Here is a 22,272-nt window from a genome sequence, read left to right as displayed (position 1 = left end):
TTTTCCACCATAGTGAGAGGCCTATCAGAGAAGGGGTGGGGTTTGTCCAAAGCTCCTCTGCACCATGTGTCAAAGAAGCACATAGCAAATGCAGACAGAACAAGGAGTCTCCAGACTGATGCTGAAGATGGCGCAGTGGGGGGTAAAAGGAACCTCCAGAAAGCAGCTCCGCCTGTCCGTCTTCACTGAGAAGGTCCTTGCAACTGTCTGGCTGTCCTGGTCCCAGTAGAGGTCTACCTGGATCCATGGAGAGGGGAAAAGGACACAGGCATGAACGGCAGCCAGGCCACCTGTGAAATACAGAGTTGGCACTGGCTGGTGGCTTGGATAGTGTCAACCTGGCATAAGGACATCCCAGGTTCGATTCCCAGTCAGGGCACACAGGAGAAAAAAAACATCTGTTCCTCCCTCCACCCACCCCCCAAAGCCGTTAGCTCGATTGGTTCCAGCATGACCCCGAGTGCGGAGATGGCTCTCTGTTGATTCGAGCATCAGCCCCAGATGGGGGTTGCCAGGTGGATCCCAGACGGGGCACATGCGGGAGATGTGGGAATCTGTCTCACTATCTCCCCTTCTGTCACTTATAAAGGAAGGAAGAAAGGAAGAAAGGAAGGGAGGAGGGAGGGAGGGAGGGGGAGAGATTGAGAGAGGGGGGGGGAGAGGGAGAGAAAGAGAAAGAAAGAAAGAAGTTTGGTTAAAACACTCTCCCCACCCCCACCCCCACCACCCCACCATGTACTACGATGGATTCAAATGGGCTCTGCCCTGTAATTCCAGGGTCAGGACACTGTCTAAAGTGGCCTAAAGTAACATCAGCTGCCATAGCCTCCTAAGCTGTGAGACAAGTCAATTTCTGTTTAAAATCAGCAATCCTAGGGAATTTATACACCTCAGTCTGAGGCCTTAATTCTTCCTTAACTTGCGCCTTTCCAGGGGCTCACCACCCACCGCTCCCTGTGTCTCACAGGGCTCTTCCTGGGGCTGCCTCTGAAGCCCTTCGCCCAGCAACCCTCTGCGCCCTCTGCATCTTGCTAAGGGCACCTCTCCCTGCCTTTCTGTGTGTGACACTTCCAACTCAGAGTTCATGGTGGAAACTTAGGCTGCTGCTGCATATGGAGCATTCCTCCACTGGAGCTGGGTAATTAAGGAGATTTGAATGGATCCTGAAGATGCTTTGGGGGGTTTTGATTTCCTAACTGTGTGCTGCAGGAGAGATCAAGGGAGATCAGGGTGGATTCCTAGCTGCTTTCAAGTTTGCAAATGGGTGTGGTGTGGAGGGGGCTGCCAGCTGTTCCCCATCACTGCTGAGCCCCGGGTGAGGGGGAAATTAGCTTAGGACCTTTAAGAGTGGTTCAGGCTTAATCTGTGAACTTTCTGATGTAGCAGTTACTAAGCTGTTAAAATGACTCTGAAAGTCTGGGAAATGTTCCCGGAAATGGTTGAGGACCAAATAATTTCCATCTGTGTGAGCGGTCTGCATGCTCTGAGTAAGAGATAGTTTCTCTGTTCCCTTTGAGACAGTGATGGCCTTTTCCTTTAGCCCTGGACCATACCCTGCCATCTCCCTTTCGTAGGTCTGCTGTTGGCCTAAAATCTCTCTGAGACTGAAAGCTGTCTCCAGCAGGGCCCAGGACATCTTGGGCTCCATCCAAATGTGAGACAGCAGAGCCCTTGACATGGCTTCCATTTTATTTAGAGATGAAAGTAAAGCAGTTCTGTTGTTTTGTCTTCCGTTCCCTTTGGAAAACCTACAGGTGCTGAGCAAAGATTGCAGGCCATGCCAAGCCGAGGAGTAAGAGAAAGCGGGCTGAACTGCCAGTTGGGGAGTGGGCTTCAGGAGGGGCTCTGCCTGCTCCCCTTTTCTCAGAGTTCATTTAGCTTCCTGCACAAAGGGACTGAGGGTTCTCATGGGGAATTACTGCATTTCCAGCCATTTCCTGCTTGCCAGAGTGTAAAAGGAAAAATCGAGCCCCTAAGATGAAATAAATGCAACAGGCAGGGCTAGATTTGCTAGTCCTGGAAGATGTCAGAAGGTTCTGGCATGGACCTATTCTGTTTTTTAAAATTGATTTATTGAGCTATTGACACACAGGAATGCACATATTTAAAGTCTACAATTTGATGTTTTGATGTATATTTGTATATATGTGTGTGTGTGTTGTGTGTGTATGTATGTTTTTTTGTTTTTTTTTATTTACAGAGACAGAGAGAGAGTCAGAGTGAGTGACAGACAGGGACAGATAGGAACGGAGAGATGAGAAGCATCAATCATTAGTTTTTCGTTGCGCATTGCAACACCTTAGTTGTTCATTGATTGCTTTTTCATATGTGCCTTGACCGCGGGCCTTCAGCAGACCGAGTAACCCCTTGCTTGAGCTAGCGACCTTGGGTCCAAGCTGGTGAGCTTTTGCTCAAACCAGATGAGCCCACACTCAAGCTGGTGACCTCGGGGTCTTGAACCTGGGTCCTCAGCATCCCAGTCCGACGCTCTATCCACTGCGCCACCGCCTGGTCAGGCGTGTATGTATGTTTATCTGTGTAGAACGTATGTCCATGAAACTATGACCACAATTAAAATTTTGAACATACACCCCACAGAAAATTTCCTCTTACTCATTTGCAGTCCCTCCTTTTCACCTTTCTCCTCCCTTATTCCTTTTCTGACACTATAGATTGTCTTTATTTTTTATAACTTGATGTAAACAAAATCAAATAGTATTGTATCTACTCTTTTCTCGTCTGGCTTGTTTCACTCACATGATGATTTTGTTGCTTAGAGCAGTAAGTAGTGCCTTCCCTTTGATGGGAGCAGCATTCTGTGGGCAGTGAAAATGCTCCAGATGTTAGACCGGTGGAGTCAGACCGGACCTTGAGTTTAACAGCCTTGGTACTTGAGTTCTGACTGAGAAAGAATTCAGTGCCAAGACTCCAACTACAGGAGAAAGTTTATTTGGGAAGTCACAGAGGCAGAAGACGTAGAAGTGAGCCGTAGAAGAAATGGGCTTAGGAAACAAGTTACAGAGGCAAAAGAAGGAGAAAGAGAAAGGCAAGAAAAATACACCTGGAGGAAAGGGGGTAAGGAAAGGCACAGAGAGAAGGTACTGAGCCCTTTGAATTGAGGGTATTTATGTGGAAATCTCAGAGGAGAATACCAGTAGGATATTCAGCAGCTTTCCTGGTGTGTTCTTTCAGGGTTGCAGTCTCTACCGATTGGTTGGCACCAGGGTGGGGTGGGGGCAGGGTCATTAGTCACTGCGGCTGGTCCTGAGGTCAGTCATGGCATCACTTGTCTGGTTTTGCTGCTCTTCTGGGCCTGCAGCTGAAACACAACTGAGGTTTGGATTTTATCCTTAGGGCTTAATGCTTAAGGGGGTAGTCATGCAAGGGCCTGCATGGGAGTTGGATGATGCTGCTCTTTGGTCCCTGTTCATCCTCCAAGTGGGTCCACCCCATGACTAGTGACATGCCAGAGGAAAAACTGCATGGTCAGAGACTTGCTAGAGGACAAAAAGGTCATCCTGGGAACGAGGTGCTTGTTTTCCCAGATTTGCCCATTGCTAGACACTGGGGCTTTCCGCTGTGGTGACCTGTGTCCCTGCACTGTCGTCTTTGCTCTGCTCATGTCTGTCTAACTGCCTACCACAGTTCCATTGTCTGCATACACCACAGTTTGTTTCTCATTCTGCTGGTGAACATTTCTGTTGTTTTGGCTACTATAGCTAAAGCTTCTATAAACAGTCATGTACAAGTCTTTGTAGGGACATATGCTTTGGATTCTCTTGAGTAAATATTTAGAAGTGGGATGGCTGGATCATGAGGTAGAAGTTTGTTTGACTTTTTAAAGAAACTGCCAAATGTTTGCAAAGGGATTATACTATTCTACATTCTCACCAGTGATGTAGGAGTGTGCCATCCAATTGTGCCACATCCTTGCCAACACTTGGTATGGTCAGTTTTATTTCATTTTAGCTATTCCAATAACTGTGTGCTGTTATTTCACTGTAGTTTAAATTGCATTTCCCTTACGACTAATGATGTTGAACATTTTATATCCATATATCTTATTTGGTAAAGTGCCTGTTTAAATGTTTTTGCCCTTTTGAAAACGGAGTTATTTTCTTATTAAGTTTTGAGAGTTATTTATGTAATCTGGATCAAAATACTCTATCAGATATATGCTTTGCAAATATTTTGGAAAAAATTCTGATAGCATATTCGTCAACTTTCCTGATATGTTCTTTCAGAGTTGTGGTCTCTCCTGATTGGTCAGCACCAGGGTTGGGGGCATCATTCAGTGCAGCTTAAATGGCATCTTTCAAAGAGCAAAAATTTTTAATTTTTATAAAGTCCAAATTATCAGGGTCACAAAGATATTTTCTTCTCAAAGTTTTGTTTTGATTTTACATTTAAGTCTGAGATCCATTTTGAGCCAATTTTTGTATATGGCATAATGTATGAATTGAAAATTTTTTTGCAATTACACTAGTACCATTTGCTGAAAAGATTATATTTTCTCTGCTGGATTGAGTTTGCATCTTTGTAAAAAATCAATTATGTATACAGATCTATTTTGTGGTTCTCTATTCTGTATTCTTTTCCATGTATCTATTTTCTATCTTTATGCTAATCCCACACTATCTTGAATACTATAGATTTTTGTCTTGAAATCAAGTAGGGTTAGTCTTTTGATTTTGTTCTTCCTTTTCAGAAGTGTTTTGGATAAGTCCTTTGTATTTCCATATAAAGTTTAGATTGGCTTATCAATTTCTACAAAAAAATTAAAAAGCCTGCTGAGATTTTGATTGGGACTGAGATGAATCAACTCTCCTGAACTCAACATTCATGAACATGCATATCTCCATTTACTTCTGTCTTCTTTAAATTCTCTTCTCAATATTTTGTAGCTTTCAGTGTACAGGTATTACACAGTTTTTTGTCTGATATATCCCTAAGTATTTCATATATTTTTGATGCTATCATAAGTAATATTTTTATTTCAACTTCAACTTTTTGTTGCTGATATACAGAAAAACATTTGATTCTTTTTTATTAATTTTAATGCAGTGACATTGATAGGTCAGGGTACATATGTTTCGAGAAAACATCTCCAGATTATTTTGACCTTTGATTATGCTGCATACCCCTCACCCAAAGTCAAATTGTCTTCTGTCACCTTCTATCTGGTTTTCTTTGTGCTCCTACTCTCCCCCTACCCCCTCCCTCTCCTTCCTCGCCCCCTCCCCACCCCTCCACCCCACTCCCTGTTACCATCACATTCTTGTCCCTGTCTCTGAGTCTCATTTTTATGTCCCATCTATGCATGGGTTCATATAGTTCTTAGTTTTTTCTGATTTACTTATTTCACTCCATATAATGTTATCAAGGTCCATCCATGTTATTGTAAATGATCCAATGTCATCATTTCTTATGGCTGAGTAGTATTCCATAGTATATGTGTACCAAAGCTTTTTAATCCACTCATCCTCTGACGGACACTTGGGCTATTTCCATAAGAACAGAATAAAAAGACAAACTACACAATGGGAGAACATATTTGACAGTACGTCTGATAAGGGGTTAATAACCAAAATTTATAAAGAACTTGTAAATATCAACACCAGAAAGACAAACAATGCAATCAAAAAATGGGCGAAAGAAATGAATAGACACTTCTCCAAAGAGGACATACAGATGGCCAATAGGCATATGAAAAAATGCTCAACATCACTAATCATTAGAGAAATGCAAATTAAAACCACAATGAGATATCACCTCATACCAGCCAGAATGGCGCTCATCAACAAAACAACACAGAATAAGTGCTGGCGAGGATGTGGAGAAAAGGGAACTCTCCTACACTGCTGGTGGGAATGCAGACTGGTGCAGCCTCTGAGGAAAAAAGGATGGAGATTCCTCAAAAAATTGAAAATCGAACTGCCTTTTGACCCAGCCATCCCACTTTTAGGAATATACCCCAAGAACACCATAGAATGGTTCCAGAAGGAGAAATACACCCCTGTATTTATAGCAGCATTGTTCACAACATTTGATTTTTATAGAGAGAACTTGTATCTTTTAAATTTGTCCAAGTCACAGATTAGTTCTAGTAGCTTGTTGTGGACTTCATCAGGTTTTCTACCTAAACAGTAATGTTGTCTAGTAATAAAGACAGTTTACTTCTTCTTTTCCAATTCAGATATTTTTTTATTTCCCATATCTCACTCAACTGGCTAGAATTTCCAACATAATGTTGAATATAAGTGGTAAGAAAAGACATTCTTATCCTTCTCTTGACCGTAGGGAAAACATTTGATTTTTCATGGTCAAGTATGATGTTAGCTGTTAGTTTTTGACAGTTGCCCTTTTTCACATTGGGAAAACCTTTACATTCCTAGTTTTCTGAGAATTTTCATTTGGAGCATCTGTTGGGTTTTATCAAATGCTTTTCCTGCATCTACTGAGATGATCATAAAGCTTGTCTTTCTTAAGTTGTTAATATCATGAATTATGTTATTGGTTTTCAAATGTTAAAGTATTCTTGCATTCATAGGCTAAATCCCCACTTGATCAGGAGTTATTATTTGTTTCATATATAGTGTTGGTTTCAATATTTTAAGATTTTTCTAAATAATTTTTGCATTTGTGTTCATGAGGTATATTGGTCTGTATTTTCTTTTAATTGTAATGTCTTTGTCCAGTTTTTATTTTATTTTATTATAATTGATTTCTAGTTTCATACGGAGAAGATGCTTCGTATGATTTCAATATACTGGACTTTGTTAAGATTTATTTTGTTTTCTGATATGTGGTCTATCTTTGAGAATGTTCTATGTACACTGGAGATGAATATATTTTCAATTGCTTTGGGATGAAATGTTCTGTAACTATCAATTAAATCCATCCAATCCAATGTGTTATTTAAGGTCACTGATGCCTTATTGACTTTTTGTCTGGAAGATTTATCCGTTGATGATAGCTGGGTGTTAAAATCCCCTATTATGACTGTATTGCTGTAGATCTCTCTTTAATGTCCACCAAGATTTTCTTTATATATTTAGGTGCTCCTGTGTTGGGTGCATATGTTTTTGTTTTTGTTTTTTGAGAGAGATGCAGGGATAGAAAAATACAGGAACATTGAACTGCTCCTGTGTGTGCCCTGACTGGGGAGTCAAACCAGCAACCTCCATGCTCCAGGACAACATTCCAACCAACTGAGCTATCTGGCCAGGGTTTAATTTTTTTATTTATTTTTAGAGAGACAGAGAGAGGAAGGGAGAGAGAGGTAAGGGGGAATGGAAGCACTCATTTGTTGTTCCATTCAGTTGTGCATTCTTTGGTTGTTCCCATATGTGCCCTGGCTGGGGATCGAACCTACAACCTTGTCATTTCAGGACAATGCTCTTAATTGACTGAGCTAACTGGCCAGGGTCACATATGTGTTTTTACAAAGGTTATATCCTCTTGTTGGATTGATCCCTTTAGTGTTATGTAGTGACCTTCTTGATCGCTTGTTATGGTCTTTGTTTCAAGTCTGTTTTGTCAGATATAAGTATTACTACCCCAGCTTTGTTAAATTTCCATTTGCATGGAATATTTTTTCCATCCCTTCACTTTCAGTCTGTGTGTATTTTTAGTTCTGAAGTGGGTCTCTTGTATTCCATATGGGTCATGTTTTCTTATCCATTCAGCTACCCTACATCTTTTGATCAGAGCACTTAATCCATTTACAGTTAAGGTTATTATTGATAGGTACTTTTTTTTTTTTTTTATCTTTCTGAAGCTGGAAACGGGGAGAGACAGTCAGACAGACTCCCACATGCGCTCGACTGGGATCCACCCGGCAGGCCCACCAAGGGGCGACGCTCTGCCCACCGGGGGGCGATGCTCTGCCCCTCCAGGGCGTTGCTCTGCCATGCCCAGAGCCACTCTAGCGCCTGAGGCAGAGGCCAAGGAGCCATCCCCAGCGCCTGGGCCATCCTTGCTCCAATGGAGCCTCGGCTGCGGGAGGGGAAGAGAGACAGAGAAGAAGGAGAGGGGGAGGGGTGGAGAAGCAGATGGGCGCTTCTCCTGTGTGCCCTGGCCGGGAATCGAACCCGGGACCCCTGCACGCCAGGCTGACGCTCTACCACTGAGCCAACTGGCCAGGGCCTTGATAGGTACTTTTTAATTGCCATTTTATTCTTTATACCTATGTTCCTCTCTCTATTGATTCTTCTTCTTAAATCGGGCTTATAACATTTTTTATAATACTGATTTGATGGCAATGAACTCTTTTTCTTGTTTCGAATGCTTTTTTTTTTTTTTTTTTTTTTTTTTTGCCTTTAGTGTTAAATGATAGCCTTGCTAGACAGAGTAGTGTTGTTTGCAAGTCTTTGTTTTTCATCACTTTGAATATTTCAGTCCAATCCCTTCTAGCCTGAAGTGTTTCTTTTGAGAAATCAGCTGACAGCCTTATGGGAACTTCACTGTAGGTAACTGTCTCTCTTGCCTTTAAGATTCTCTCTTTGTCTGTAACCTTTGTTATTTAAATTGTGATGTGTCTTGGTGTGGGTCTCTTTGGGTTCATCTTTATTGGGACTCTCTGTACTTGCTGGATTTGTGTGACTTTTTCTTCACCAGGTTAGGGAAGTTTTCAGCCATTATTTCTTCAAACAGATTCTCTATCCCTTGCTCACTCTTTTCTTCTTCTTGTTCCTCTGTGAGGTGGATGTTGTTATGCTTGATGTCCCAGAGGTCCCTTAGACTTACCTCAGTTTTAAAAATTCTCTCTTCTTTTTGATGCTCTGCTTTGGTTCTTACTGTTAGCTTGTCCTTTAAATTGCTGTTTGACCCTCTGCTTCCTCTAACCTGCTGTTGATTTCTTCTAGTGTATTCTTCATTTCAGACATTGCATTCTTTATTTTTCATTAGTTCTTTTTTATGCTTTCTATGTCCTTTTTAATGCTTATTATTTATTTAAGTTCTCAATGAGATCATCCATTCTTCCCCTAAGGTCCTTAAGTGTCTTTAATATATTTATTTTTTGTATTTTTCTTAAGTGAGAAGTGGAGAGGCAGAGAGACAGATGCCTGCATGTACCTGACCAGGATCCACCCAGCATGCCCACTAGGGGGCGATTGATGCTCTGCCCATCTGGGACATTGCTCCATTGCAACTGGAGCCATTCTAGTGCCTGAGGTGGAGGCCATGGAGCCATCCTCAGTGTCTGAACTAACTTTGCTCCAGTGGAGCCTTGGCTGTGAGAGGGGAAGAGAGAGACAGAAAGAAAGGAGAGAGGAAAAGATGGAGAAACAGATAGGCACCTCTCTTCTGTGTCCTGGCTGGGAATCGAACCTGGGACTTCCACATGCCAGGATAATACTCTACCACTGAACCAAGTGGCCAGGGCCCTTTGAGTGTCTTTTTAACCATTGCTTTAAACTCTGCATCTGGTATTTTGGTTGCTTCCATTTCATTTAATTCTTTTTCTGGAGATTTCTCATGCTCTTTCATTTGTCTCCTCATTTTGTCTCTGTGTATGAGGTAGATCTGCTATTACTACCAAAGTTGTTATGTTGGCTTTATGATGCCGGTATCTTATTGGGCTCAGTGGCACACTCTTCCAGATCACCTGACCTCCATGCTCTGGGAATATTTCTTGTGGGTCATGTGCATACTCCTGTTGTAATTGAGTCTGGAATACTGTTGGTTCTTCTCATGGGTGGAGATAGCCCTTCTGTCTGGCTGACTATAAGGATAAACCATTATCATCATGTATGAGACACTATGCAGAGGCTGCCCCCCCCCAAGGCAGAGTTATTTCCAGCAGGATCTTGTACCTCCTGGAATCTTCCTTTGGGTGTATTTCTTGTGTGGCTAGCTAGATCGAACTCTGATATGGTCTGAAGTCCCCCACTAGTTGTGTTGTTTCTAGGTCCACTTCAGCAGGGTTCAAGTACAGGTTGATTTCAGATGTTGTGTGTGACTGAATTTACATTAACTGTCTAGAGCTACCATACTGCTCACTGTTTATGGCTATGTCTACTGGCCCTGGGTATGCATGGGAGGGTCCAATCTGTGTATAAGGGTCAACTTCCTCAAACTTAGAACCGGGGACAGACTCCCTGAGGACTGCCTTCACCTATCAGCTACACTTCCCCCTGAGTTTGCCTTGTCTTCCTCCAGAGCCTTCCAAAAAAAAATACTGTATAGTGGTCCCAGCCTGATTGCAAACCATAGCCCCTTCCACAGGTTGTGAGCTTGGTAGGCAGGGTAACCAGGGTCGTTAGTATAGGACTAGCGGGTTCCCTACTTGCAGTACAGGCACTAAGTGAGGGGAAAGTGCCCCCTACTCCAGAGCCATATCATTCAGTCTCCAACTCTAATTCCCTCTGGAGGAGCTTGCTGTAGGTTCTGGTTGGGTATAGCCAGGTGTCCCCTCTGCAAGAGCAAGCTTAGCTGCCTTGGGCTCAGGGGGACAGATCAAGAGTCTCCTATTAGGGGTGAGGTCGATCTATCCTGCAGGAGAGGGCTATGCACCTCATTCCATTTCCGGACAGTAGCCTCTGAGGGACTCATACTTTGAATGTCCCAGCTCTGAGCTGCTTTTGCACCCCTTTGGAACCGAACCCAGCAGGGTTGGGTATCTTGGACTTGGCAGAGTTAATCTAAACTGTCTCCCATTGTGGGTGACACAGGCTGAGCTTTCTGGGGAGATAGGAGTGCCCCCTTCCATGATGTAACCAACACCCCAGCACCTAACTATCTGGTTCCCATACAAAATCTTCCCCAGGAGACACAGTGCAAAAGTCCCAGTTCTGTGCGGCTCTCTAGTCCCCCTGTAAGACAGAATTCAACAGATGGGGAGAAGGGCTTTGACTGTGCACTTGAGATGGGGTTTACTGGCCTTTTTTCCAAAGCCACACAGTTTAGTGAGTGTATGAGTCTTTTCAAGGGCCTCCCCAGAAAAAGGGGGCCCCCAAATTCACTGCTGGGTGCAGCCAGCAGACCCCTCTGCAAGACCTGAGCACAGCAGAGTGCTCTTGCCAGCAGTCAGAGAAAGGGCAGTGAACTCTCCACACTGGTGTTGCAACAGTAGGGGTGCTTTGTCCCAGGGGTGGTGGCATCTAGGTCTCTCAGGTGGACTGAATCCCCACTGATTTTCACCACCAGATGCTATGTGGGCTTCTCTTCCTATCTCTGGTGCTCTGGATTGGGGATCTCTGTGTGGGGCTGAGACCGCACACTCCTGAAGGGAGGGAGTTTTATAGCCACAATATCCCTTTGACTTCTCAGCCACTGCACATGGGTGTGGGGTCTAGCCCTTTCTGCATCTCTGTCCTTCTTACCAGTCTTTATGTGGCTTCTTCTGTATATCCTTGGTTATAATATTTCAGTTCAGCTATCCTTCAGTTGGTTATTCAACTTGATTGCTCTATCATTTAGCTATAAATCTGGTTTGGGGCTAGGAGCAGGTGAAAGTAGCTTCTACCTACTCTGCAGCAATCTTGGAATCTCCTAATTCTTTTTTAGATATTTAATGTTTTTCAAGGAATTTGTTCATTTTATTTAAATTGTCAAGTTTATTTGTTTAAAGTTGTTCATAATATTTCTTTATTAGCTTTTTAATGCCTGTAGAATTTGTAATAGTTTTGCCTTTCAAATTCCTGATATTGTAATTTGTGTCTTCTATCTTTACTGATTTTCTTAAAGAAACAGCTTTTAGTTTTTTAAGTTTTCTCTGTTTTTCTTTATTGTTTCCTATTTCATTGATTTCTGCTCTGATCTTTATTATTTTTTTATTTTGGATTTAATTTGCTCTCTTTTTCTAGTTTCTTAAAGCAGAAGCTGATGTCATTGATTTGAGAAATTTCATTTTTTTAGTATGTATCTGTTTAGTGTTATAAAGTTTTTTTAAAAAATCCTGAATATCAAGCCACCTGATTAAAATACAAATGTTTTCAGACCTCCTTGCAAAGAATTTAGCAAAAGATTGGGTTTTATTCAGCAATCAGTGAGCACCTATTCTGTGCTATATTCAGGACTAGAAGCTGGGATTAAAATGAAATCTTTAGAACTATTAGATTGGCTCTTTCATACCATGCATCACCTGTGACATGGGCCAGGGAAGGCAAAGAGCCAGAGAAAGTCATACCTAGAGCTGAGAGATCATCTCTACTAATTCCCATGCCCAGGGTAGTTCAGGGACTCATTTAAATGACATACCTTGTCAGTAATAAATGATTGTTGTATGGTTCTATTTTGAAGGATATGGAGGAAGGACCCAACCTGAAATACCTTCCTTCACTGACAGTCACCATGACTTAAACCCCACCATTGGAGGCTTATTCATTAAGGGCAGAGACCATGTTTTATTCATGTTTGCATTTCTCAGTGTTAGCTCAGAGCCTGCTACATGGTAATCAATGGATATGAATGAATTAATGAATTAATGAAAGATAAATGTTAATCCTGACCAGGCAGTGGCGCATTGGATAGAGTGTTGGACTGGGACTCGGAGGACCCAGGTTTGAAACCTGAGGTCGCCTGCTTGAGCATGGTATCATCTGGTTTGAGCAAAGCTCACCAGCTTGAGCCCAAGGTTGCTGGCTTGAGCAAGGGGTCACTTGGTCTGCTGAAGCCCCTCAATCAAGGCACATATGAGAAAGCAATCAATGAACAACTAAGGTGCCGCAATGAAGAATTGATGCTTCTCATCTCTCTCCCTCCCTATCTGTCCCTATCTGTCCCTCTTTCTGTCTCTCTCTGTCTCTGTCACACACACAAAAAATATAAATGTTAAAATGATGAGCTTGCCTCTAGGAGGTGACTTAAGCTATTATCAGTTGGGGATGAGTAGACAGTGAAGAGCAGGCCCACATCTGGGACCTATGATAAGAAGGCAGTGCAGTATAGCAAACATAGGAGGTCTCTAACTGTACCAGACCTTGGTCCGAGTTACTGAAGCTATTCAAAACTCAGTCTTCGTCCGTATGACAGGAATCCTAATTTTGCTTATCTTATGGAAGGATGTCATGTTTCAATAGGATGAAGTAAGTTAGGGGCCTGACAAGACAAAACCCTCAAGGAATGGCAGGTACATACTAGGCTAGGGTTCTGGGAACAGCAGGTGGGAAGAGGTAGGGCTTATTAGATGGCCGACACCTTGCAGACAGCAGGAAGACCACAGCTGTACTGCTTATACTGTGTATTTACAGAAGCTCAGGTATTACCACTGTCCTTACCCCAGAATCTTCCCGAAGCTCAGCATTGCACAAAGCTGTGTCAGGCAGTGCACATAAACCATACAGACACAGCCCTGCTCCCTGGGGACTTATATCCAAAGTGGTTCCCTCTGGGAAAGACAGAACGGACATGTTAAATCTGCCTTCATTCAGGTGACGGCAAGCTCACACCATGTAGGTGTGAAGATGAAGACCATTTCCTGATGAAAGGCTGGTCAAAGGCATTGGAGTGGGATTCCTTGTTCAGCCCAAGCGAGTGACAAGGTGAGCCTGCTCTGCCTTGTCCAGGCTCTGTTTCCCGGAGTCCAGTCCTGAGGCTGGCGGCAGTCCCCTATCTTCAGGCTCAGAGCTCTGGACAGATCTGGCAGATGGAAGGTGTTGACTGAAATAATGGATGACTTTGGAGTCATGGTGTAGCTGAGCCAGAGGCCCTGGCTCTAATAGGGAAACCCAGCTGGTGAAACAGAGATTTTCAGCCTTTATTGTGACTGTGGACCCAGAAGATATGATTGAGGACTTCACTTTCTCCAGTTTCCCATAAAATGCATTCCAGTGCATATCTGTGTTTTTTAAGTTCAAATATTATCATAAATTTGAATATTTGGACCTAGTTTACTTCCCAAAAGTCTTCAGATGGAAAAAATCCAAAGATGTTGATATTTCCTTTTATCACATAAACCCAAGTTTTCATTAATAATATTTTGTTATTTTGAAATGGCAGGCTTCTGGACTGTCAGAGCGAGAAGGGCCCTTAGAGACAAACAGGCCCAGTCTTCTCATTACAGATGAGGAAACTGAGACCCAGACAGGTCACTTATTCAAGGTCTCTTGAGTAGCAGTGGAATCCAGGCTGGAAGCTGGTTTTGCATGCCTTCTTCCATGACATCAATCACATCATTGCAGTGCACCCTCTGAGAAAACCCTTCAGGGGCTCTCAGAACCTGAACAAGGTGTATAATCTGTGATTCTGTAGTGGCTGAAGACAGCCTTGGGTGTCACCAAACCAGGCCTGGGAAGAAGCCCAGTGCAACAGGAAGCCCTCGAGGACAAGGTACACTTTCTCATTTGTCCCCACAGGTCTGTGGCAGAGGCTAAGAGCTCAGCGAGAGCTTGTTGACTGTGAATGGTGTAGGAGAGAGTGCGTCTGAGTGAAGGGAGTCCTCTCCACCTTGGCCATGCTGCGTCAGGACAGTGTGGGATTAATATCAACTACAAGTCAGCTGACCTTGCATTTAAATCACAAATTTGTACAAACATGCTGTGTGGCCTTGGTCAAGTCACTCAACCTCTCTGAACCTCAATAAAATGGAGATGATAATATCTGTTTCAGAGAGACAAGATGAATAAATGAGGAAATGTGTATAGAGACCATTGCCTGGTGCCTGCTACAAGTAAACAGTCAATGAACGGTCACTGGACTATCAGGGTGTTTTGTTTCTTGTTTAAATTGGGAGAGATTATTTTCAGGCTTCCTCTACCTACTTCCTTTCGATCTGCAAGTGTCTGTTTTCTTCCTCCCCCTCTTCTCTGTTCTCTTTGATGGGCCGACTGATGTATTAGTGATCATGGCACACGTCCCTTGTCCTGAGCTCTGGCTAATTAAGAGGTGGTTGCTAAGAGATGTGGGGGCACTGTGGGGAGCAGTTCTGTGCTTCCCGCTCGTCCCCTGTCATTCCTGCTCAGCCTCACTTTGTACCCACCACACCCACCCCTCTCTTATCTTCCATTCTCAGAGTCTGAAAAGATTGAAGGAATTAACAAACCTGGATGGCCACCCCTGACCAGAGAGGTGTCTCTAGACCCCAGAGGCCTGCCCGGGGACTGAAGGAGAGTGGGGCCTGCCAGGGTCCCCTGGACAACGCAGAGGGGAAGGAGAGCCAGGAGCTGGGACCGGCAGAGCTGGCCATGCTGAGGAAGGCGCAGGAATTCTTCCAGACCTGCGATGTCGAAGGCAAGGGCTTCATCGCCAGGAGGGACATGCAGGTAAGAGGGGCCCAGCTGGGTCTGTCCAGCTAGACTGCCGAACAGGTTAGGACTTGCTCCACTGGAGGTGACATCTTTCACAGAAAAGATGCCCATAAGCTCTGCCCTGGAGGAGGTGTCAGTCCAAACTCTCCTGGTTTCCTTGTTGCTGGCCTTCAGCTCTTTGATGCTGCGTCTGAAGCTGTCACACTTGGGGGTTACTTCCCCTCTCTGACTCAGTAGCTCCCCAGGGTTGGGGAGAGGGTGATAGCAGCATACGGGACTTAAGTTAGAGATGGTGAAGAACTTCCTGAAACAATAGTGGAAAGGTACTAACTTGTTGCTTCACAACAAAGCTCTGAGCTCTGCCCAAATCCTTTCTGCGAAGTGCCATGTATGTTGGGTGCAGCGCCTGAGAGGAAGCTCACCCTGAAACTCAACCACGTTTAACCCCCTGTGTAAGTGTCTCCAGAGAGAGGGTGCAGATCCTCAGTGCACTCCACTGTCTGGCATGGGGCTCAGCAAACTCCGTAAAGGGCCAGAGAATAAATATCTAGGCTTTATAGCCATGCAGTCTCTATCCTTACTACTCAACTCTGCACTGTAGTGTGAGCCACCGTAGGCATTTGTAAATGAGTGACAGTGGCTTTGTTCCAGTAAAACTTTATGGACACTATTATTTTCATGCATCACCTAGTATTATTATTTTTTGATATTTTGTTCAATCACTTAAAAAGTAAAGGCCATTCTTAGCTCACTGGTCATACAGAAATGGGATAGGTCCAATTTCTGGTTTACCCACCCCTCATCTGGTACCTTTCCACCTTTAGTGTCAGACGGTTCTTCTTAGAATCTCTTCTGCTGTATTCAGGATTTCACCCTGATGTGAGTAAACAAAACACAGGCTCCACAAGAGCTCTGTGAAAGTATCTCTTTTCCACATCTTGTCACCACTTTCTCTGTCAAAGGCATTTTTGGAGGGAAACCTAGCTACACTATTAGGAGAAAGACCTACAATGGCCAGGTTTTCTTTTGTTAAGTCTAGAATTTCCGAGTACACGAAAGTTGGACAGTAAAATGTAGACCTCATTAGTATCAGTCTCACTGCTGCTCCCGTGTGTGAGCTGCAAGGCATGGAGGCCAAGAGTGAGCCGAGTCTTCCTCTCCTGGCAACACCCAGAGGATGGTGGATCTGGGCTGCCCCCAGCACCCTCCCACCATCCACACAAATTGAGGGAAAAGGCCTGGGAAACAGGGCCAGCTAAGCCCACAAGTGAGCTCAGACCACCCTTGTTTTCAGCAGTAGATCCCCCAATACATTTATGTCACTGAAACTTATTCCCGAAGTATAACTTCACGTGGAAGGACAGATGTAGTGTAATTTGTGGAAACCAGTGACAAACTGCCTTCTGTGGACTTCAGTCACCAGTCTGTGGTCGTGGTGCTTGGTGGGCATAGCTTCACTGGCATCCTTAACTTTTGCTTATCCCCTATAGGAAGAAAGAAAAGGGAATTCACATTTATTGAGGGTCATTTTGAGCCACACACATGGTGCAACTCATTGTATAGATCCCAATTAACCTTCACTGAAGCCCACTCCTTAATGAAGGGAGTGAGAGGCGCAGGGAACCTGAGCTGCCCCGTGTAAACTGTTAGAGAAATCATTCGTATTGGACTTGGAACGAAGTCAGAAGTGAGTCCCAGAGACACCAGCTCAGCTGCATCCCTCCTCCGTCTTCCTCCTCAGTCCTGGCTTCTGACCCAGGCCGGAGGAAAGGGGATGGACACCCTGCCTAGCAGGTGCTTGTACACCCATGGCCCTTATTTCCGACAGCACCTTAGCTGTCTGGAATTTTTGTGTAACTGTGGACAATGAAGTATTTGAAGTTTTCCACTTTTTTCAGAATAAGAAAGTTCTATCAAGAGAGAGAACAAAGAGTGTCATGTAAGCACCCCCTCTCTCTCCACTGCTCTCACTAGTCTTGACTGGAGAGATTCAGGCTGGATGGAGATAGTGAAGAACAGGCACTCACAGAGTTGGCCCGAGGCTGTCTGTGTAAAGCCCACATGCCCCTGGTTCTCCTGGGCAAAATCTACAGACATCTGCCTGTCGCCTGTCGCTCCCGCATGCGGCATCTTTGCAGGGTGGTCATCACCCCTTTGGCCCTTGGACCTGGCGGCCACCACCTATCTCACCATCAGCTCCTAGCAGAGCCTTCGCTGCCTCCACACGGAACCCCTCCGTGTTCCAAGGGGTCACTCCAGGCAGATGCGGTGGGGTTGGTGCAGCCCCCTAGAGAAGCAGAGGGCCCGAGAGGGCTGGGGCCCCCGAGCGAGGGCCAGTCCTGCCTCGCAGGGACAGAGGGATGTAAAAGGGCCAGGCTGGAGAGTGCGTGAAGGGACTCCTGTACCGAGGGGCGGGGGGGTAGTATGGAGGACAGGATGGAGGGGAGGTTCTCTCTGAAGAGATCTAGAGCCTTGGAAACCCTGTGTCTCTGATCTCTTAGAGGAGCAAGAGGTTTCTCTACCTCCCAACACTGCCTGGAACCCCTCTGGCTTAGCCAGACCTTTAAGAGTCACATCGGAACTGGCAGACCAACCAAATCTGGGCCGCGCCTGAAATCTGGGCCGCGCCTGTTCTTGCGGGTGAGGTCATATTGGAACTCAGTGTGCTTGCTCATCGACAGACTGTCCACAGCAGCTTTCTCCCTCCGACGGCAGAGTCGAGCAGTTTGTGACAAAGACCCACGGGCCTGCAAAGCCTGTAGTATACTGTCCGAGCCTCTAGGAAAAATGTTAGCTGACTGCTGACTTAGAAGAAGACTTATAAAGTTGTTTGTTTTTGTTTTGTTTTTTGTTTTTTGTAAATTGACCCGAGTTTTAATCCTGGATCTGCAACTTACTAGAAACGTGAGTTAGTCTGTCTCGTCACATGCTCTGTCCCTAGTTCCTCCCTGTGAATTATTACAGCACCTTTCAGTGTTAAAATAAATGACCAGATGCAGGTGGAGCACTCTGCCCTGAAACTGGGGCCTGGAAACCCCTCCATACACACCCTTGTGTGTTTTTGGTGCAGGGTGGGTAGGGGGACTTGTACCTGTGTCTTACCCAGACCTTAGTGTCCTCCACACTGTGATTTTTAAAAATTGTGGTAATCTGTACCTAACATAAAATCTACAATTTTGACAAATTTTAGGTGTACAGTTCAGTGGAATTCACGATGTCCACTTCCTTGTGTGGCCATCAGCACCACCCACCTCCACAGCCCTTTCCCCTTGCAGAATAGAAACCCTGTCCCCATTAAACACGAACTCCCACTCCCCCTCTCCCCAGTTCCTGGTAACCACCATTCTACCTTCTGTCTATAAATTTTACTACCACAGCACCTCATATAAGTGGAATGACGTAGTATTTGCCCTTTTGTGACTGCCTAGTTTACTTAGTAGAATGTCTTCAAGGTTCATCCATATTGTAGCATGTGTCAGAATGTCCTTTCTTTTTAAGGCTGAACAATCTCTTGTTTTCTATACATACCTTATTCTGTTTATCCATTCACCGGTCAGTAGACACTTGGGTTGCTTCACACCTTTTAGTATGAATAATAGTGCTGTGAACATGGGTGTGTAAATATTCTTCAAGTTCCTGCTTTCAGTTATTTTGGGTATATAACCCAGAAATGGAATTACTGGGTCATACAGTAATTCTATACAGGTACTTGATTTTTTGAGGAGCTGCCATACTGTTTTCCACAGTGGCCTCACCATCATGTCATGATTAAGTGCGGTGACCTGTCCGTCTTCGGAGATAAACAGAGGGCCGTTCTGAAGAAGGCACCTTCGCTTTGTACCTTGCCCGTGCTGCTCTTTCTTGTGTCCTGTTTACATGAGTGAGGGCAGTCTGCCTCTTATAGGACATTCTGGCTATATCTGCAGACATTTTTGATCAAAACAACTGGAGAGGAAGGTGCTACTGGCACATACTAGGTAACGTTTAGGGATGTTGCTAAATATCCTATAATGCACAGGACAGCCCCCCCCCCCCATCCAACAGAGAATTCCCCATTCCAAGATGCCAGTAGCGCAGAGGTTGAGAAACCCTAGTCTACACCAAGTAACCATCCAGAACCAAGTGCGTCAAACCAAAAGCAGAAGAAAGGCCAATCCTGCCTCCCAAACCTCACAGTCTCACCCTGAAGACATTTGGTTCTGGAAGCTCAGCTCCCCCACAAGGAAGAGAGTGGCTGGTGCAGGGACAGAAGCCTGAGTAGGATGGTATGAAAACCCCCAAAGGAGGGCGGCTTTCATCTGGCTGTAACGCTGGAGCTCTTCTGGTTTTCTGCTTAGAGAGTGTTCCCTTAGACATGTTTAAAGCAGTACAAACGTTGGCTTTAGCTGCACAAGGCATGTTACTGACCAGGAAGGTACGGGGTCTGGCTGGAGTGCTGCAGAAGATAGCTTTCTCCATGGCTCTGCGGGCCTGGGCCCGGGTGCTGCTGCTGCAGGGCCGCATGCCAGGCCCGATTCCTCAGACCTTGCCCGGGACCTGCCGGAATGCTGGGCTGGAGTTGGGGCCCACGCTCCTGTTCAGGGTCCCCTGGGGCCACTCGGTCACTCATTTATTTATTCAACAAATATCCAAATACTTGTGTTTGCCAGCGCTGGGCTAGATCCTGGGGACACAATAGTGAGGAAAAATGAATGGGGTTTGTTCTCAGAGCTCCCAGTCCACTGAAAGAGCAGACATTCATCAATGAGTCATATCCTAAAACAGACGGCGATAAGACTTAAGAATGAGAGAAATGGGGTCTGGGGGGCCCCGTGTATCTAGCCTAACTACGGGGCCACAGAGGCTTGCCGAGGAAGTGAGGCCGGAGCTGAGAGTGAGGCAGAAGTTCAGAGTTAACTTGAAGTGGGGGAGGGAGGCCAGCGTAGACAGGTCACGGAATCCTGAAGAGCTGGTGGGGCTGTGGCCACGGGCACAGGGTGAGCTGACGTCTTTTCGTGCCTCTCCTCTGCCCTGCCTGCCTGTCCAGGCGGTGGGAGTTAAACAGGCTCTCTGCAAGGCCGGTGCATTGTAGTGCCGGCCAAACAGATGACAGCGGCAGGTGGGCAGGTGGGCAGGTGAGGGATGGTAAGCAGATAGGGAGGTAGACAATGATTGCATTGGAGGGCCTTTGGACAAGAGCAGGAGCCCTGAGTGGGGCGCTGGGCCTCGCTCACAACACTGATCTCCGCTGTGACTTTAGGCAGATCTTGGGGCCCCACAGGTTATTTGCATGACAGAGTGAATAATCTTGTCCCTGGACAGCATGCTAGGTGCCCAGGGGACAGGACCAGAATTAGCTGATTTTACATGGCTCTGCAGGCCCTGAGAGGAAAGGTAAATAAGAGATAATTATAGTTATTAAGACTAAAGGATTTTCCAAGTAGGGTCAATAAAGAGGGGTTACAGAACCTGGCAAGGTGCGGCTCGCGGACGAGGCTAAAGAAGCACTCGGCTCAGTTTGCCAGGATGTGAGGAGTAGGACTCACTTGGAGGATGTAACACTAGTCCCCATCTTCACTGGCAACAGGAAGAGGAAACTGGGTTTGAGATGCAGACAGAGGATTGGGATTAGATGGTGGGAAGGATTTGTGGTGGGAGATGTTGTTAGATTCAGGAATAGTGCCTGTGGTGGGGTGTGACATAGCTTTTCCTGGTCCACCCTCACAAGAGAAAAGGTACCACATACGGGTGGTTTGGGTGAAAGCCAAGGTGAGGATCCCACCGATCTCTGCTGTTTCCCTCCAGCCCGTGTCTTGCTCCGCCCAGTGTGAGATGTCACACTTCACATCAGGTCCAGCAGTCCTAGGCTGAGGGTCAGGAGGGACAAAGGGTAGTTCCCAAGAAGGACTGGTATTGGCGTGGAGCAGGAGCTTGGGTCTTCACCCCACCACCACCATGCTGCCCTTTATTTCAGTGGAGCTAATAAATTTTCTGCTTGCAAAATTGTCTCCTCTCTCCCCATTCTCTTCCTGTGGCTTGGAGACAGCTGGTTTCTGGATTGTTCGTAAGCCAAAGATTTTGCTATATGCTAAGCAGATGCACTTCTAGAATTTTTGTATATACCCATACTCCCCTTCCTTTAAAAAAAGAAAAGAAAAAAAGCTCATTTATGCTTAATTCAGTTCTAGATGACGTTACATTATTCTGTCTCCCCACTTTGTAGTGCATACAGTCTCTCTTAATGCACATACCTGCCAGATTCAACTGTACGACTTACAGCTAGCAGATTACCATAGGACCAAGCCAGTTATTCTCACACGTCATGTTATGTATGGGCTCTTACACCTGCTGGCTTTTTTTTTTTTTGTCCAGATGAGTGTATACTTCCTTCCTGTATCCCTGTGTTCATTGTCTTCAGCTGCCAGTCACTTTGACACCAGCAGGCAATTCTGTGCAGTTGTCCTTTGGGTGACTGGAAGGGAGGGGGAAGGTCAGCCGGGATAGATAACAAACTCCTTGGGAGTCCTCATTTGGAGACTTAGATTATTAGCAAGAGGACACTTGTTTCAATCATGCAAACTAGCCTTGACTTGGGGCCACTGCACATCAGGCAGAAGGTCAGAGCAGCACCAGCGGCTCAGCCAGGTTGCTCCTCGTCCTGTTCGGTCCCTGCCCTTCCATCCTGGTGTGACCCTAATCAGCCTGGGACGGAGGCCAGTGTTGATTTATGACCTCCGTATACACCGTCTTTCCAAGTTCCCTTTAAAAACCAAATACTCTCTGGGAATTGATACCTTAAGCCGGTGGCAGTTAACATCTTATCAGGATCTAGCTGAGAGCCAGTGGGGAGCAGGAGTGGGGCCCAGACCGGTGTGATGAGCGCAGGCACTGAGAGGGAGTAAGGACCCTGCTCGGAGCTGAAGGACCAACATGTGTGTCCAGAGAACTTACAAATGCGGGACTGGAGCCCTGGGACGTGAGTGGCCTTTATCAGGAGAGGTTCTGAGAGTGTGACCCATAGCTGTGTCTCAATTGGGGGGGGGTGGCAGAGAAAGGGGGCTTGGGCAGAGTGGAAAGAACAGCACAGAACCTGGCTCTGCCG

The 22,272-nt window shown here is 45.4% G+C and overlaps 1 protein-coding gene across 5 annotated transcripts in view; it reads left to right on the top strand.

Annotated features, from left to right (window-relative positions):
- CRACR2A (calcium release activated channel regulator 2A) overlaps positions 1-22,272 on the top strand; it is a 146,063-nt gene that overhangs the window by 46,977 nt on the left and 76,814 nt on the right. For 4 of the 5 annotated variants that reach the window (XM_066257710.1, XM_066257713.1, XM_066257714.1 and 1 more), the window contains one exon: positions 14,957-15,206. In XM_066257710.1, coding sequence (XP_066113807.1) covers positions 14,991-15,206 — 216 coding nt within the window. In that variant the 5' untranslated portion in view covers positions 14,957-14,990. Of the gene's footprint in view, positions 1-13,376; positions 13,488-14,956; positions 15,207-22,272 lie in introns of all 5 variants that reach the window. The other variant, XM_066257711.1, reaches the window with a different exon arrangement.

This window comes from Saccopteryx bilineata, chromosome 2 (genome assembly GCF_036850765.1).
Source record: "Saccopteryx bilineata isolate mSacBil1 chromosome 2, mSacBil1_pri_phased_curated, whole genome shotgun sequence".
Lineage (NCBI taxonomy): Eukaryota > Metazoa > Chordata > Mammalia > Chiroptera > Emballonuridae > Saccopteryx > Saccopteryx bilineata.
The sequence above is the reverse complement of the archived record's forward strand: the minus strand, read 5'-3'. Positions and strand labels throughout refer to the sequence as shown.